The sequence below is a fragment of the Otolemur garnettii genome, unplaced genomic scaffold (assembly GCF_000181295.1).
Source record: "Otolemur garnettii isolate 467f Iridium unplaced genomic scaffold, OtoGar3 scaffold00030, whole genome shotgun sequence".
In the NCBI taxonomy this organism is placed as follows: domain Eukaryota; kingdom Metazoa; phylum Chordata; class Mammalia; order Primates; family Galagidae; genus Otolemur; species Otolemur garnettii.
In genome coordinates this window covers 6,586,350-6,603,182 of record NW_003852425.1, presented here as the reverse complement: position 1 = coordinate 6,603,182, position 16,833 = coordinate 6,586,350, and the positions used below count along the sequence as shown (strand labels likewise).

At 32.8% G+C, this 16,833-nt stretch overlaps 1 protein-coding gene and 1 pseudogene across 2 annotated transcripts in view; both read left to right on the top strand.

Annotated features, from left to right (window-relative positions):
- Nucleotides 1-16,833, top strand: part of YTHDC2 (YTH domain containing 2) — a 66,860-nt gene that overhangs the window by 6,205 nt on the left and 43,822 nt on the right. The window contains exons 3-7 of the mRNA XM_003788911.2: nucleotides 4,719-4,915; nucleotides 6,265-6,464; nucleotides 13,664-13,830; nucleotides 14,774-14,876; nucleotides 16,583-16,739. Of these exons, the coding sequence (XP_003788959.1) occupies nucleotides 4,719-4,915; nucleotides 6,265-6,464; nucleotides 13,664-13,830; nucleotides 14,774-14,876; nucleotides 16,583-16,739 (824 nt within the window). The remainder of the gene's footprint in view (nucleotides 1-4,718; nucleotides 4,916-6,264; nucleotides 6,465-13,663; nucleotides 13,831-14,773; nucleotides 14,877-16,582; nucleotides 16,740-16,833) is intronic.
- Nucleotides 6,552-8,003, top strand: LOC100948715 (annotated as a pseudogene). The gene has a single exon (XR_153488.3). The product of XR_153488.3 is annotated as a mitochondrial pyruvate carrier 2 pseudogene (transcript).

Below are 16,833 nucleotides of genomic sequence, written 5' to 3'. Positions count from 1 at the left end.
GGTTGCAGCCATCATTGTTGTTTGGCGGGCCCGGGCTGGGGATTCGAACCTGCCACCTTAGGTGTATGTGGCTGGTGCCTTAGCTGCTTGAGCCACAGGCGCCAAGCCTGTAAGGGTTTTAAAAATAGATTTGAGATTTTCTGGCTAATTATATTTTTCTGATTTTTTCCTTTTTGATATCATTTCTTTCAAAATGAAGCCATTTGTGATGGGCTTTATTTCTCATATTCTCCTAAAAAGTTGAATTTACTTTGGTTTTAATTTTTTATAATAATTATTCATCATTTAGTAAAATGTTCTTCTTAGAGTAAGATCCTTCTTTCTTTGAAATTCTAGTCAGGTTTCACATAACAAAAATTTCACCTGATAATTTGTTTACTTTTTTCTCTCAATTGAGATCACTGTTTTGGTCCTAAGAGCATACTTTCTTAGTCTTTGTCTCGTTCATAACAAAACAAAATCTCTTTTCTATTTTTCTTAGTCAAAGGTAGATAAAATAGAATTTACAAAATGAACTTCGTCAAAAATTTTTGCAATAAGGAAGTACAAAAGTGTATGAAAGTAGATTTTTCCAAGTACAACTTCTTATTCTTTGACTGCTAAGTCAGTGCTTAGTCGGTGAAGTACTCTACCCACCCTGACCAGAAGGTTCCAGCTTATAAGGAAGCTTCCCTTTCAGATTTGGGTTACAGCCTCTCTTGCCTTGGGAATTTGCATACTGCATTCTCCTTTTCTTTCCCTAGCTAAATTAGGAAAAATGGCTTTAAAGAAATGATAAAACATAACTATAGCCCAGGATGAAGGAGGGAAGAGGAAGGCGAGGGGAGGAGGGAGGTCAGGGGGAGGGAGGGTAATCAGTGGGATCTCACCTATGTTACATATTGCAGGGGTACGTGTCAAATCTATTAAGAGTAGAGTATAAACGTCTTAACACAATAATTAAGGAAGTGAGGTAAAGGCTATGTTAACTAGTTTGATGTAAGCATTCCAAATTGTATATAAAATTAGCACATTGTACCCCATAAATGCATTATGATTTAATAAAAAAATTAAGAGAAAATAAAAGAATAAGTTAATGGAATGCAGAATAAACTGCAAATATAAATAAATAAACCCTGCAGTGCCCAATAAAGGAGCTAACCTTTTTTTTTTTTAGTGGCCAAAACAATGTAAGTTTATTACCTTAAAACGGTTTGGGAGGTCAGAAGTTCAATACAGCTCCCATGGGCTAAAATCAAGGTGTCAGCAGAGCTGTGTTCTGTCTAGAGGCAGGAGCTAATGTTTATTAAGTGCTGTTGTACAACAGGCATTGTGCTAGGTGCTTTATACAGCTTATTTAAAACTATCAACAGTTTGATAAGGTAGATTCTGTTATTAATATTTGGTACTTAATATAATGTTGAGGCTTAATCCTAGAGATAGTATGTAAATTTTCCCAAAATCACACAGCAAGTGTCACATCTGGAGTTTGAATATGGTTGTTTAGCTAATTAATTTTTGATCTTCACAATGAGTTGATAGCAATGTATTATGTGCTGTGAGGAGTTAGATCAGAAATATTAGATAGGTTTCATCTCTAACTTTCTTATAATGACTATGACATGAAAGAACTGTGTTCAGTTTAGTGACAACATAAAGTTAACTGGTTGGTTAATTAGTTGTTAGGTAATCATAAGAAAAGTACAAATTAGTATGATGCAAACTTTAATAAATTTGTAATTCTGTATTACAGTATTGGGGAGAAAATGGTTCAGAGATAGATTTTTGCATCCGTCTGCTGCTGCTATAAATTAAAGTGGTATAGAATTGAGTATTTAGTAGGCATCAAGTGGATGCCTGTTATTTTATTTATTTTTTTGAGACATTTATCTCCTTGGTATCTGCAAGTTTTTTAAGTTTACTCTCCAGACTTGGAGTATAGGGAATACTGAGGCAAATGGTTATATTTGAGCTAAATATTCAGAACATGCTTTGTAAATTGGTTAACATTAGAGTTTCATTACATTTGATTATATATATTATCATTTTTCTTTAAAAGGAAGAAGCCATGGAAATGCCAAAACTTACTTGCTTTTGCCCTGTGAAAGTCAGAGGTTATGATGTTCTTATCTATAATTTTACTACATTTACTTTTGTACTTAAAAATTGCGCTTGGAGTTTGAATTTATTATTTAAAAAATTCTTGTGAATTTAATTTATCTAATATCTTTTCTATGCATGCAGCTGGTTTCTAATTTTGCTTCGTAAAGGGGGTTTATATGTTTTCCATCAAAGCATAGTTTCAGTTACATTGGAACGAAAGCATGCTGAGATCTTAGTGTGTTAGTTTATGGTAGGACACATCTCTTCTGAATGTTTCATTCCTCACAATATGAAGTAAATATTTTACCAAAAGTTTTCTTAATTCTTTTATAATAGCAGTGTCACTGTGGTGCTGAATGTGGTAGGAATGAGCAGTAAGAGCCACATAGAATCTTACTAAAACATATATGCTATCAAATTGATGTTATCTTTCTGCCTTACCATCTGTGTTCAAATTGGATTCATTTAATTTTAAATTGTAGGGCTAAATTCTCACACTTGCTTATTGTGAATTATTTTTATACATAAATACTGTATTGGGCAATCCCTTTTAGGGAAGTTTCAGTCTTTCCTCATATTTTAGTTGTGAGCTTGTAAAGGAAAGAGAGTATATTTTATTTAACTCTCTAATTCCAGTTCCTACCTTAGTGCATATAGTAGGTGCTCAATTTACATATGATGATTGAATGAATGAATCCAAGAAAATTAGTGAAAAGTGAAATATAGCAAAACGTTTCTGAGATGACTTAAGAAAATTAAAGCATTTTGGAGCTCTTAAAAATACTGGAGTCTTAATTTTAAATTAACCAGTGTTAGAAAGGAAAATGATTTATTTAGTTAGTTGAAAGGTTAGTACTAGCCCACATTAGCTTTTTGACTTTGGCTCTAACTCTCATTTCAGCATATTTTATGCTTTTTGTGGTTAAGATTTTATGAAGTGAACATTAAAGAAGGGGACTAAAAGATCAAGTAAGGTCCGTGGGAAAAGACCTACTACTGAGAACTTCTTTAGAATCCAATACTTTTCTGGATCAGGTTAAATTTTAACTATTTCATTTTTATGGCATCATGTTGAGCATCACTAAGCACTTGTTAAGGAGTAGATGGTAGCATAGAAAGCATATAATTCAATAAGGAGTTTCCAGAAATTAAAAATCTTGATAAATTAAAAGCCTCACTTTAGAAGACTTAACTGTTAAAACTGTGTAGGTTAATCCCAGTTTAACATCATTCTTTTTATTTTTTATTTTTATTATTGAATGGTAACTGTGTACATTGATGCACTTTGGGGGTACAGTGTGGTGTTTTCACACACAATCTAAGACACTTCCATCAAACTGGTTAACATAGCCTTCATGTAACTTTCTTAGTTATTATGTCAAAACATTCATATTCTACTCATAGAAAGATTCACTTGTACCCTTGTAAGATGAACATCATTCTTATGGTGAAGGTTTTGTTGTTGACAAAATTTATATCTAATGAAAAATAGGAAAATCACAAAATTATACATGTAATTTTTGTTGTATTTGTGGCTGTGTTGCTCATTTCTGTAGTATGATGGTGCTATTAACAAATGATAAAGCATTTTATAGAATATTTTGGTAACTTTTAAATTTAAGAAGTGATTTTTTTGCCTATAATTACAATAATAGTTTTCACGTATTTAGAGTCTACTCTGTGATAGATATTGAACTTTACATGTATTATCTTATATGAATAATTTTTTGAGGTAGGTATTATTATCTTAGGCTCAGAACCGTTAAATAACTGTCTGTGGTTTCACAGCTATGCTAGTAGATGGTAGAAGTAGGATTCAGCCCCAGGTCTGTGTGCTTCTGGAGCCTGAGCTTTTAACCAGTACTAACTCCATTGCTGGATTATAGGTGTGCATTATCAAATCATTCAAAACACATTTGGGACTTCCTTTGTGTCTAACATTATATCTAGTTCCCTTGGAGCTACAAAGTCATAAACTACATAATCAGTCCTGGACCAGTTGTAGAAACAAATATACTTACAGCAAATAACTAGAACAGTTATAAATCATTTTTACCTTATAATCGAAGGGTAGAACCAGAAGCTTTGACAATTTCTTTGATTTAAAAAAAAGGCATCTGAAAATAGTTGTCAGTAATTTAGTTTATGCTTTTTTGGTCTAGCCACTAAACTTGGCTCTCTTAACAGATTTTCATGGAAGTATGACATTACCAACATACTGTGCAAACATTCAGTGGGTATTTGTCTGAACAATGAACCATAACTTTTTATTATCATTTTTAGGTTCTGTTGTTCAGATTATTACTTTTTTCCCACTGTGTGCTTCAGTTAGCTGGTGATGTTTCATCTACCATGAATTTTGCTAAAGACAAACTTTAACAGTTATGGGTTAGTAAGCTTTTTTTGCTGATTAAAATTAGATTTACCGCACTTTGAAATTTTAATTGAAAATACTCCCATGGCCACTTTAGCTCAAACCTCTCTTCAGTGAAGTTTTTTTGACTTTCAGCATCTTATCCCAAAGCATTTTAATTTTTTTCAGTGTTTCATTTGAGATGTATTTTCTAAGTAGGCATACATCATGTGTGAACAAGATGACTATATATAGTAAATAAATGATTTTTATTAATATTCAGAAAGGGAGCAAATAGATACCTAACTGTGAAGAAGAAAGATGGATCAGAAACAGCTCATGCAATGATGACCTGTAATTTGACTCATAATACAAAACATGCTGTTAGGAGCCTAATTCAAAGATTTCCTGTCACCAATAAAGAGCGTACAGAACTTCTGCCTAAGACAGAAAGAGGAAATGTGTTTGCAGTTGAAGCTGGTATGTATTTTCTGGGGAGCTTCCTTGTCTACCTTATTATTTGATGATTGTTCTTTTTCTATTTTATATTTATTTTTAAAAACTAAGATGAAATAAGATTTCTTAATTTGAACAGTTTGTTAGAAACAGTTAAAGAGTTGTGAAAATTTTGGAACAAAATGGAGTGTTAGGGCATGTTATGGATTTGAACCAAGTCTTTTTTTTTTTTTAAATGTAATAATAGCTACCATTTATTGAGCACTTATTGTGCTCAGTATGTGCTCAGTATGCTAAACCCTTTATAGGGCCTCATGGCAACCTTTGCAAGGTAAGAATTTCCCCTATTTCACAGGTGAAGAAACTGAGGCTCAGAGTTAAATAATTTGTTCAAAGCCACTCAACCAGCCAGTAAACTACAGAGCTGGGATTTGACTTCCAAGGTCTGAACTTTGCTACATTACCCTGCCACGGCACACTAAGGAGTGAGATTTTGAATTGGGCCTTTACCTTATGGTAAAAGATGGGATAGAATCTTCAGTATATTGAATTGCTCAAAGGCAGATAAAAAATATATTTAGGTTACAAAACGAGGTTGTAATTTTACTATATGAGAAAATTGCATCTCTAGTGATAAAATTTCATGGTCTATAATGATGGAATTTGCATAATTATAATTGTTTATTGGACTTGGTTGGAAATGTAGAAAATAAGAAATGTAGAAAATAAATGGTCCTATCAAAGAACTTAAACTTTAAATATAAGCATACAATATTTTGAACTACATGAAGATCATGTCTATTCTTTATTTCTGCCTGTTTAGTTAAATATGAATGTTGGCTAAAAAGCTCAATTAGGAAATTTATTAAGCATTAGGACCTTAAATTTACACATGTTCTATTTGATCACTTAATTTTACATGTATCATTTAAACACATATGGAGTATTTTCTTTTGTTGTAATTTTTTTGTATTATATGTAACATCATACATAGAAGTAAAATGGATGTTGTTTCCTACTATGAACTTTTAATTTTCTGCAACATTACTGATAGAAACTTAGAGCAAGCCTGAAAGTCATTTTGATTATCAAAATTGTTTTGCTTTTAATAGATATCGAGTGATTAATTTTTATTGATTGTTAAAAATTATGTACCAGAAATACACCTGAGAGGTTTGCTTTCTAATTAGCACTAAAATATGAAATACGTTCCATAAGAATAGCAAGTGTAGGAGTCTAACAGTTGAGGTATTGCTTGCTAATTTTAAATAGACTGAGTGCTGAAAGGAATTACATTAGAAATCACTTCATTTTATTTTTAACTCTTTTTCAGTGTTGATCATGAATTTTTTGTTCTTTATTCATTTTCAAAGAGAACCGGGAAATGAGCAAGACAAGTGGGAGACTCAACAATGGCATACCTCAGATTCCAGTGAAAAGAGGAGAATCTGAATTTGATTCATTTAGGCAGTCTTTACCAGTGTTTGAGAAACAAGAAGAAATTGTTAAAATAATAAAGGAAAATAAAGTAGTTTTGATTGTAGGAGAAACTGGATCTGGAAAGACCACACAGGTTTGTTTCTTTTTTGTTGTTTATAGCAGAAACAAATTTTATCCCGTATTGCAGTTTTATGTCAAATCTATACTATATATATTAAAAAACATAAAAAGAAACTTCTGATTATTTTAATAATGGTTATTTCAGAAGTAATGTACTACCAGGTGTACATTTTGAGTATTTGTAGAAAGGAGATGTTTTAAATTGTTTATTTGTAAACTAGTGCATTTGGCCTTTCTTTATAAACAGAGATTGGCAATATGATTTAGTATTCAGGAAGGAACATGGGCTTGGCCATGGGTTCAAATTCTAGTTTCCTCACTTGTTGGAGGTGAAGTTTTAGGATAGTTTTGTAACCTCTGTGAGCTGTCACCGTTATTTATGAAATAGTACTGATAATTACCATCTTTCAAGGGGAGGTTTAGAGATAATCTCCGTACCTGCCTAACAGGGTTTTGTACATAGGAGCAAAGTAAAGCAATAGCAACAATTATTAATATAAGGTTGACTGTGGAATGGAATTAGTATCATATGATACAGTGTGGATGTTTGGACTCAAAGCACCTCATTATCGTGGAGTTTTACTCACAGGGAAACAGATTGGAAGTAGTAAAGTATGGCACAATATGACCTTTTCTTGTTTATGTTTATGTTGCAGCATTTCAGCATCAGTACTAAAATTACTTACATTCAGGTTAAATAGTCAATATATTTATATATTTTCCATCTTTTATGGACACGGTTTTCTTTTGACAATTGTTTAAGATATCCTATGTTTGTATTGGTTGGTTTGATAAACCTAGCCAATGGGTAAGGCAAGGTCACAGGAGAGATTAAATATTTGCTTGTAGGACTTAAATATTTTCATAAAAATATAACTTTTTATCCTTAACTTAAACCTGTAAAAATAAATAATTAAAAATTTTCATTTGGGCAATTCCGGGGACGAGGACACAGCCACCCTTCTACCCGGCTGCCCATGATCACTTGGTGGCGGAGATGTCTGCTGCCAGCGCCTGAGGCCTGTGGGCCACCTACCACCGGCTCCTCGACAAAGTGGAGCTGATACTGCTCGAGAAATTGAGGCCGTTGTACAACCACCCAGCAGGCCCCAAAACAGTTTTTTGTGCTCTAATTATGAAATGGGGATTGGTGGGTGCTGGATTGGCTGATATGGCCAGACCTGCAGAAAAACTCAGCACAGCTCAGTCTGCTGTTTTGATGGCTACAGGGTTTATTTGGTCAAGATATTCACTTGTAATTATTCCAAAAAACTTGAGTCTGTTTGCTGTTAATTTCTTTGTGGGGGCAGCAGGAACCTCTCAACTTTTTCGAATTTGGAGATATAAACAAGAACTAAAAGCTAAAGCAAACCAATAAAAGAATTCCTCATCACCTGAACATTCTAGATGTGAACATAACCACTGGGACCTAGTGGATTGTTTGATGATTGATAAGGCAATGTTAACTATGGTGACATTTGGAAGGCACCAGAAAAATCTAACTGTAACTTGTAGCTAGTGTTTGATTCAACAGAAAAATAAAGTGAACTTTTAATAAATAAAACAAAAAAAAATTTTCATTTGAAGATAATAAGATTTTTCTTCAGTGTGAGTGATTAAGTGAAATTACATGCAGTCACTTCAGAGTATCTGGAGTTTAAATGTCTAAAATTGTTATAATTGTTTTAATATGAGTAAATTTTGTCATTAGGTGTTAACTATAGCAAATTAATTATATTGACTAGAGATTATGGAAGTTTTGATAAAATACAAGTATGTTTTAAATTATTAGAATGTCTTCCCTAATGGTATTTGTATATTGGAATTATGTAAGTCTGTTGTCACAGTCGTGTGTGACATTATTAGAATGTCTTCCCTAATGGTATTTGTATATTGGAATTATGTAAGTCTGTTGTCACAGTCGTGTGTGTCATTTACTGATATGATAAAGTAAAATACTAATGTTTCTTTCTTTCTTTCTTTCTTTTTTTTTTGAGACAGAGTCTCACTTTGTCATCCTGGGTAGAGCAGCTAATAGCAACCTCAAAATCCTGGGCTCAACCAATTCTCTTGCCTTAGCCTTCTGGGTAGCTGGGACTACAGGAACCTGCCACCATGCCCAGCTAGTTTTTCTCTTTTTAGTAGAGACAGGGTCTCGTTCTTGCTCAGGCTGGTCTTGAACTCCTGAGCTCAAGCAATCCACTTGCCTAGGCCTCCAAGAATGCTAGGATTACAGGCATGACCCACTATGCCTGGCCACTGTTTCTTTTAGGTGAAATATAAAATAAAACAGACTTTAAAGTAGGATTGTTAGCCAGTTTCATCTTGCCTTTAGGAGTACTATAAAGTTAAGTGCTTTTTGAATTATTTTTCTTAATCATTTTCATTATGTAAAACTTGAACATTATGAAAAATATTACATAGAAAATGAAAGATTTTTAATTCTCCTGCCACCCTCTCCCTTTGCATTATTGTCAGAAACTTGGAATATATATTTGTGGGTTTTTTTTGGGAGGGGGTTGTGTGTTTTAGTTTTGTTTTCTTTACATTGTTTTATTTGTTTTTAAAAACAAACATGGGATAATAGCATACATACATTTTGCTGTTTTTACTTGCCATGTATTGGATATTTTTTCATGTCAGTGCCTATATATTTCATTTTTTAAACAACTGCATAGTATTCCTGAACATTTTGTAATGATGTAAAAAACAATGATGAAAAATGAATTATTGTGTCATTGATTTTTACAAGGGTTGTCTCCTTTCAGCTTCTTGAGAACCCAAAAACATGTAGGTTTCATTATCTCTTTTTACAAATGAGAAATAAAAACTAAAATTCAAGTATGTTAATCTACCCTAGTTAATACAGTAAGGAAGTGGCAAAGCAGGAATCTTAACTCTTATATTGTATTTACTGTATTATGTTGTATCCTAGTATTTGTTTGTGGGAGTGTTTCAGTAATACAAATTTCTAAAAGTGGAAATGCCAGATCCAGGATATGGAAGTTAAATTTTAATAGTTAGATTAACTCAATATTGTGTACTCAATATTGTATTTTAGTAAAACAATATTGAATGTTGTTGTTTCTTTAAAGGTTGGGCAAGAATATATAGAATTTTTTTTAACCTTTATTAAACTTATAAGCAATGTTTTAATTTGCATTTCCTTGATTCTTAGTTGAGTATGTTTTTATTTATCTTCTATGAGTTCCTAGTTTATATTCTATTTTTCTTTTGACTTAATCATTTTGAATTTATTTTTTAGAGCATTTTATGTATTATGGATATGTCTATTGACTGTTAAGCATCTTAAAAATAATTTCTCCCAATGTTTTGCTTGTTTTTTAGCTTTGCTTATGCTTTGTTTCATAATTACTTTATTTTAGTCAAACTTGTCAACCTTTTTAGGGCTTTGGACTATGCTGAGAAACGTATTTCATACCCCGAGATTAAAAAACATTTTTCTGTAAATGAAAAAAAAATTTTTTTTCGAATATTTTTATTTTTTATTTTTTTCAAATTAACATGGGGGTACAATTTTAGGTTACATTGTTCTCACTTCCAGGGTAAAGTTCCATCTGTAGAAGAGCCCCTTGCCCAGGGAGCGTGTTATACACCCTCACAGTGTGCACATTAGTGGGGACCTCGCCTCATGCCTTTCAACTCCTTTTCCTTCTGCCAAATGTTCTCTCCCCTCCCCCTCCTGCTTCCCTCTACCCCCGAACTGGAGTATATTAGTGTTTTATTGTTCTTATGAGTGTATAATTATTTATATATTGATTTCATACTAATATGGAGTACATTGGATATTTTTCCATTCTTGTTATACTTTACTAAGAAAAATGTATTTCAACTCCATCCAAGTAACTGTAAAACATGTAAGGTCTCCATCTTTTATAATGGCTGAATAAAATGGTATATTCCATGGTATACATCTACCACAATTTGTTGATCCATTTGTGAATTGCTGGACATTTAAGTTGCTTCTGCGATTTGGCAATTATGAATTGAGCTGCAATAAACATTCTAGTCCGTATGTCTTTGTGGTAAAATAATTTTTGTTCTTCTGGGTAGATACCTACTAATGGGATTACAGAGTTAAATGCAAGGTCTACTTTTAGATCTTTGAGGATTCTCCATACTTCTCTCCAAAAAGGCTGTATTAGTTTGCAATCCCACCAGCCATGTAGAAGTGTTCCATTCTTCCCACATCCACACCAGCGTCTGGTGTTTTGGAAATTTGTGGTGTGGGCTAATCTTGCTGGGGTTAGATGATATCTTAGAGTAGTTTTGATTTGCATTTCTTAGATGATTAAAGACGATGAGCATTTTTTCATGTGTTTGTTGGCCTTTCATCTGTCATCCTTGGAGAAGTTTCTGTTCAAATCTCTAGCCCACTTATAGAGAGGGTTTGTACTTTTCTTATTGTTTAATTTGAGTTCTCTGTAGAAGTTATCAAGCCTTTGTGAGATTCATAACATGCAAAAATCTCCCATTCCAAAGGCTGTTTGCTTTGTTCGTGGTATCCTTAACTGTGCAAAAGCTTTTTAGCTTGATCAAATCTCAGTTTATTTTTGGTGTTGCTGCAATTGCTGGGTGGGGGGTCTTCCTCATCAAGTTTTTTCCCAGGCTAATATCTTCAAGTATTTTCTCCACGTGGATAAAAAAATTTTTTTAAAAAAGAGACAGGATCTTGCTGTGTTGCCCAAGCTAGAATGGAGTGTGTGTTTACAGGGATGATCATAGTTCAATGCAGTCTTGAACTCCTGGCCTCCAGGGATCCTCCCACCTCATACTCTTGAGTAGCTAGAACTAAGGGCACACCACTGCACTCAACTTTTTCTTTTCATATTTCATTTTAATACTTTTACATTTGTAGTTTTAAAAACTATAACGTCTATCAGGAAGAAATCTTATTTTTCTCCTCACTTTAATATCTAGTTTAAATATAACTTTTATCTAATAATCTATCCTTCCCCCATACCATTTTTCATCAAATGCTAAGTTTCTCTAATATGTTTTGAAATTTTTCTTACATGTAATATCTTTAATGTCATGTATTCCTGTACCAGGATCCTGTGCTTTGCATTTTGTGGTTTACAACATGAGTATAATATTCCTCTTCATTATCTTCTACCTTATTTTAGTTGTTGCCTTGGAGTTTGCAATATACATTTACAACTAAATCAACTTTTTTTTCAAGTAAACTATATATCTTTACAGGTAGTGTGAGTACCTGAAATAGCAAAACTATCCTAATTCCTCCCTCCTGTCCCTTGAATCGTTGTTGTTACTTATTTCACTTATATATAAGCATACATATGTTCACACATACATAAAGATAAATATATGTAATCAAATACATTGTTACTATTGTTATTTTGAACATATTGTTAGCTTAATTAAGAATAAGAAAAATAAAAGTTTTTATTTTACCTTCACTTACTCCTGTAGTGTTCTTCTTTATTAAGGTTCAACTCTGTCCTGTGTTATTTTCAAGGCAGATCTACTGCCAACAAATTCTCACTTCTTGTTTGAAAAAGTCTTCATTTTTCCTTCATTTTTGAACGATAATTTTGCAAGGTATAGAATTCTAGGTTGGTGGGGATTTTTATCTCAACACTTTTGTATTCTACCCTTCTTTTATGTATGCTTTCTGAGGAGAAATTGATGGAATTCTTGTCTTTGTTCCTGTATATGTAATGCGTTTTTTTCTTCCCTTTCAACTTCTTTCAGGATTTTTTTTTAAATCTTTGATTTTCTCATCTCTTTTAAAATATTTCTTGGTAGTTTTTGTGCATTTATGTTTCTGGGTGAACTAGCTAAGCTAAAAACAAAACAAAAAAAACCCTGAGGGGTAGGACAGGTATGAAAAGATGTTCTCTTTTTTTCACATTTAAAGAAATGAAAATCAGGGCCAGACAGGGTGGCTCACACCTATAATCTTAGCACTCTGGGAGGCTGAGGTGAGAGGATCTCTTGAGCCCAGAAGTTTGAGACTAGCCTGAGCAAGCTGAGCATTGTGGTGGGTAAATGTAGTCCCAGCTACTCAGGAGGCTGAGGCAGGTGGGTCGCTTGAACCAGGAGTTTGATGTTGCTGTGAGGTAGGCTGATGCCATGGCCTTCTAGTTTGGGCAACAGACTGAGACGCCTATCTCAAAAAAAAAAAAAAAAAAGAAAAAAGAAAAAGAAAATAAAGAAGACCCAATGATATTTTCAAGGATCAAATTGGTAGAAATGAAAAAACTGATAATATTAAGTATTGATATGGGTATTGAAAAATAGCTCTTCTGCTTTGTTGAATTGTTTTGGAGGGTAACTTGATCATTTTATATCCAAATAAAAAATTTATGTACTCTTTGACTCAGTATTTTCACTGCTAGTGATTTATAATACTTATATCTTTGCGGAAGTATGTGGAAATAGATGGTTACTACAACCTTGATAATAAACATCAATAATGTAAAAACCCCAGAAATTACTTAAATGTGTAGTCACATCCATAAGATGGAATATGTAGCTGTTAAAGTGGGTTAGGTAGATCTGGTAAAAGAGAGCTATAAGTACAATAATCACTTTGTGTGAATAAAAAACAAATATTCTGAGTTGTATAAATTTTTTTTCTGGCAAGATTTCATAACCAACTTAATAGTAGTTACCTTGGGGAGAAGGTTAAGCATAGTGGTGGTGGGGGATAGATGGGTAAGACTTTCACTTTTGATTTTAAATCTTTGCATCCCATTTGAATTTCACAGAAAAATATCTGCAGTCCTGGAATTATAGGCTATTTTTGTTTTCTTTATACTTTTTACTACTTAAAGAATCTCAATGGAAATTTTATTTTCATTCCATTGACTTTATAGAATAACTTCGGGGGAATTAACATTTTTAAAATATTGATTTTTCCTATCCAGGAATTTAGCATAAGTTCTGTGTTTTTCAGCAGTATTTTATGGTGTTCATGTAAGCTTTAAATATTTTTGGAAAAATTCGAATTTACATATTTTAGTTTAGGTTTCTTTTGTGAACAAGGTCTTTTGAAAGTATATTTTAAAGCTGATTATTATTACTAGTTACATGAAAGTTGTTTTTAGGATTATATGTGGACACATTGCAGAACTTTTTTAGTTCTAAGTTTTTTAGTTGATTTACTTGGATTTTTCTGGGTATGTAGTCATGTCATTTTACGGTATTTTAAACCTTTTGTTTCAGATTCCTCAGTTCCTTTTAGATGATTGCTTTAAAAATGGTATCCCCTGCCGTATATTTTGTACTCAACCAAGACGATTAGCAGCAATTGCTGTGGCTGAAAGAGTTGCTGCAGAGAGGAGGGAGAGGATCGGTCAAACAATTGGTTATCAGATTCGATTAGAAAGCAGGTAAAGACGATTGTCATGTATTCTATATTTTATCATGCTTAGAAAAGGCTAAATGTTTATATTTCTCTTAAAGTAGAGGGAGTATGTTAGTTGCAAAGTTAGATAATCGTTTTACCCTAATTTAAGTCTATATTAGGATGTTGACATCATGTCTAAGAGAGATTTTGAGTAGTTTGAAAAAGTGTTTGGATTCAAGATAAAAATTTCATTTTATGATCAAGTGCCGATTATTTTACTTCTTTGATCTTCATTTTCCTCATCTATAAAATGAGGCTAATGAGAGCACCTAGAGCACAGTTTGGGTGTGAAGTTCAGAGTAAGCAGTTACCAAATATTAGTGATTAAATTTATTAGCAGTAGTACAGGTTGAGCATCCCAAATTAAAAAATCTAAAATCCAAAATGCTCCAAAATCTGAAACTTTCTGAGTGCTGATGTGACTTTCAGAGGAAGTGTTCATTGAAGCATTGTGAATTTCAGATTTTTGGATTTGGATTGGTCAGCTAATAATATAGTCCAAATAATCTCTAATCCAAAATACTTTTGGTCCCAAGCATTTTGGATAAGGGATACTCAACCTATAGTATTGGTAATATCTTCTTGAAAAGTAGTATACTATTTCTTTGTTTTTAAAAGTGATTAAAAAATCTGATTTCATTAGTGATATCTTTTTCCTCAAGCAAAAATGTGTTAAAGGCCTTTTCTTTTTTTTAAGCTATTTAGGTTCTTTAATGAAATATATCACTTAATAAAAGGCTGTTGTCAAGGCAATCTTATATAACCTTGCAAAATCACATAACTTTGCTAATAAACTATACATACCAGAACACTATCATATTTGTAATACTTACTGAAGGATATGTAAGTCTAGCATTTAATGTGGTCATGTTTTAATTAAGTAAAAGATTTTTAATTGTGCATTTTATTTTGATTTTTTTGAAAAGGGTTTCTCCAAAGACACTTCTGACATTTTGCACTAATGGGGTATTGCTTCGTACATTGATGGCAGGTGATAGCACCTTGTCAACTGTGACACATGTTATTGTGGTAAGAATATTGCTGAATTTGCTATATGTCACTCAGATTACTTAAAGTTTAAATACATAATTACATTTTTTGGAAAAGGGTAAAATGAGAACCAGTTTTTTATTTTGAATATGATACTGCAATCAGGTTATTTTTGTCTATACTTATTAGAAATATTTTGTATCAAATATAGAATAAGACCATCAGATTTTATTAGAGAAAAATAAATAGGTAGTTTAAAAAATATAGTTTTCATAGATGAATATAATACATGTATTTAGAGTTCTTCAGAAATGGTGATTTTCCTTTTCTAACCTTGGTTTTCTGATCTCTCCTTTTTTGTCATATATTTCCCCCTTATAGGAGTATACTTTATAGTCAGTTAACATCATGGTTAAGCTGCTAAATTAACCTGCTATCAGTGAACTAAGCAGATGAATTATTCCTGCTTTAAAGAATTATAGACTGGGTGTAGTGGCTCACACCTGTAATCCTAATGTTTTGGGAGGCTGAGGTGGAAGGATGGCTTGAGGTCAGGAGTTCAAGACCAGTCTTAGCAACATAATAAGACCCCATTTCTACAAAACTTAGAAAACTTAGCCAGGCATGGTGGCATGCATCATGGATTGCTTGAGCCCAGAAGTTAGAGATTGCAGTGAGCTATGATAATACCACTACACTCTAGTCTAAGCAACAGAACGAGATCCTGTATAAAAAAAAAATTGTAAGTTTTTATCTATGTAATTTCAGAAAAAATTTAGATTAAGGTTTACATTATAATAAGTAACCTTTATAAACTTAGCAAAGGATGCACCTGAGGCCTGATCCAACCAGAAGCATTTTTACATAGATTTTGTACTTATTAAAGGAACAGTCAATTGGACTTATTTAGAATTCATTATAGTTTATGTGGTCTTAGATTCTGCGGGAAACAAGGGCAGTACAGTTGGCCCTTTGTCTCTGTGGGTTCCATATCCATGGATTCAAACAAATGAGTATTGAAAATATTTAAAAAATTGTATCTATACTGAACTTTTTGTCATTATTCCCTAAACAATATGGTATAAAAAGTATTTACATACATTATACCATATTAGGTTTTTTTTTTTAGACAGAGTTTCACTTTGACACCCTTGGTAGAATGCTGTGGCATCATAGCTCACAGCAACCTCCAGCTCTTGGGCTTAGTTGATTCTCTTGCCTCAGCCTCCCAAGTAGCTGGGACTACAGGAGCCTGCCACAACGCCTGGCTATTTTTTGTTGCAGTTGTCATTCTTTAGCTGGCCTGGGCCAGGTTCAAACCCATCAGCCTCAGTGTATGTGGCTGGCACCGTAACCACTGTGCTACGGGCGCTGAGCCCCATGTTAGGTATTATAAGCAATCTAGAGATGACTTAAAGTATATAGAAGGATGTGCAAAGGGTATGTGCAAAATACTATGCTGTTTTATATCAAGGACTTGAGCATCTGTGGATTTTGATATAAGGAAAGTCCTAGAAAAGTTTCTCACAGGTATTGATGGAAGACTATTTTTGTCATTTATAGTAGGTGGTAGTTAAATTTCTGATGATTTCTGAATTGTCCATAATACAGAATTTTCACTAACGTCGATTGGCCTTTCCACATTTAATTTAAATCAGTCCAAAACCCAGTAATGCCATTATTTTAAAGACATAGTCGTTTTTATAGTTTTAACTGTTCTGTGGTTTTATTTCTGTTTATTGCAGGATGAAGTACATGAAAGGGATCGATTTAGTGATTTTTTACTTACAAAGTTAAGAGATTTGTTGCAAAAGCACCCAACTTTGAAACTAATTCTTTCTAGTGCTGCCTTGGATGTAAATCTTTTTATAAGATATTTTGGAAGTTGTCCAGTGATATATAGTAAGTTAAATTTGTCAGATTTCTTTTATAATTTTTATGAAAGAACATTATTAAGCCTAATGATATTAATAGAAATTGGAGAATATTCTGAAGT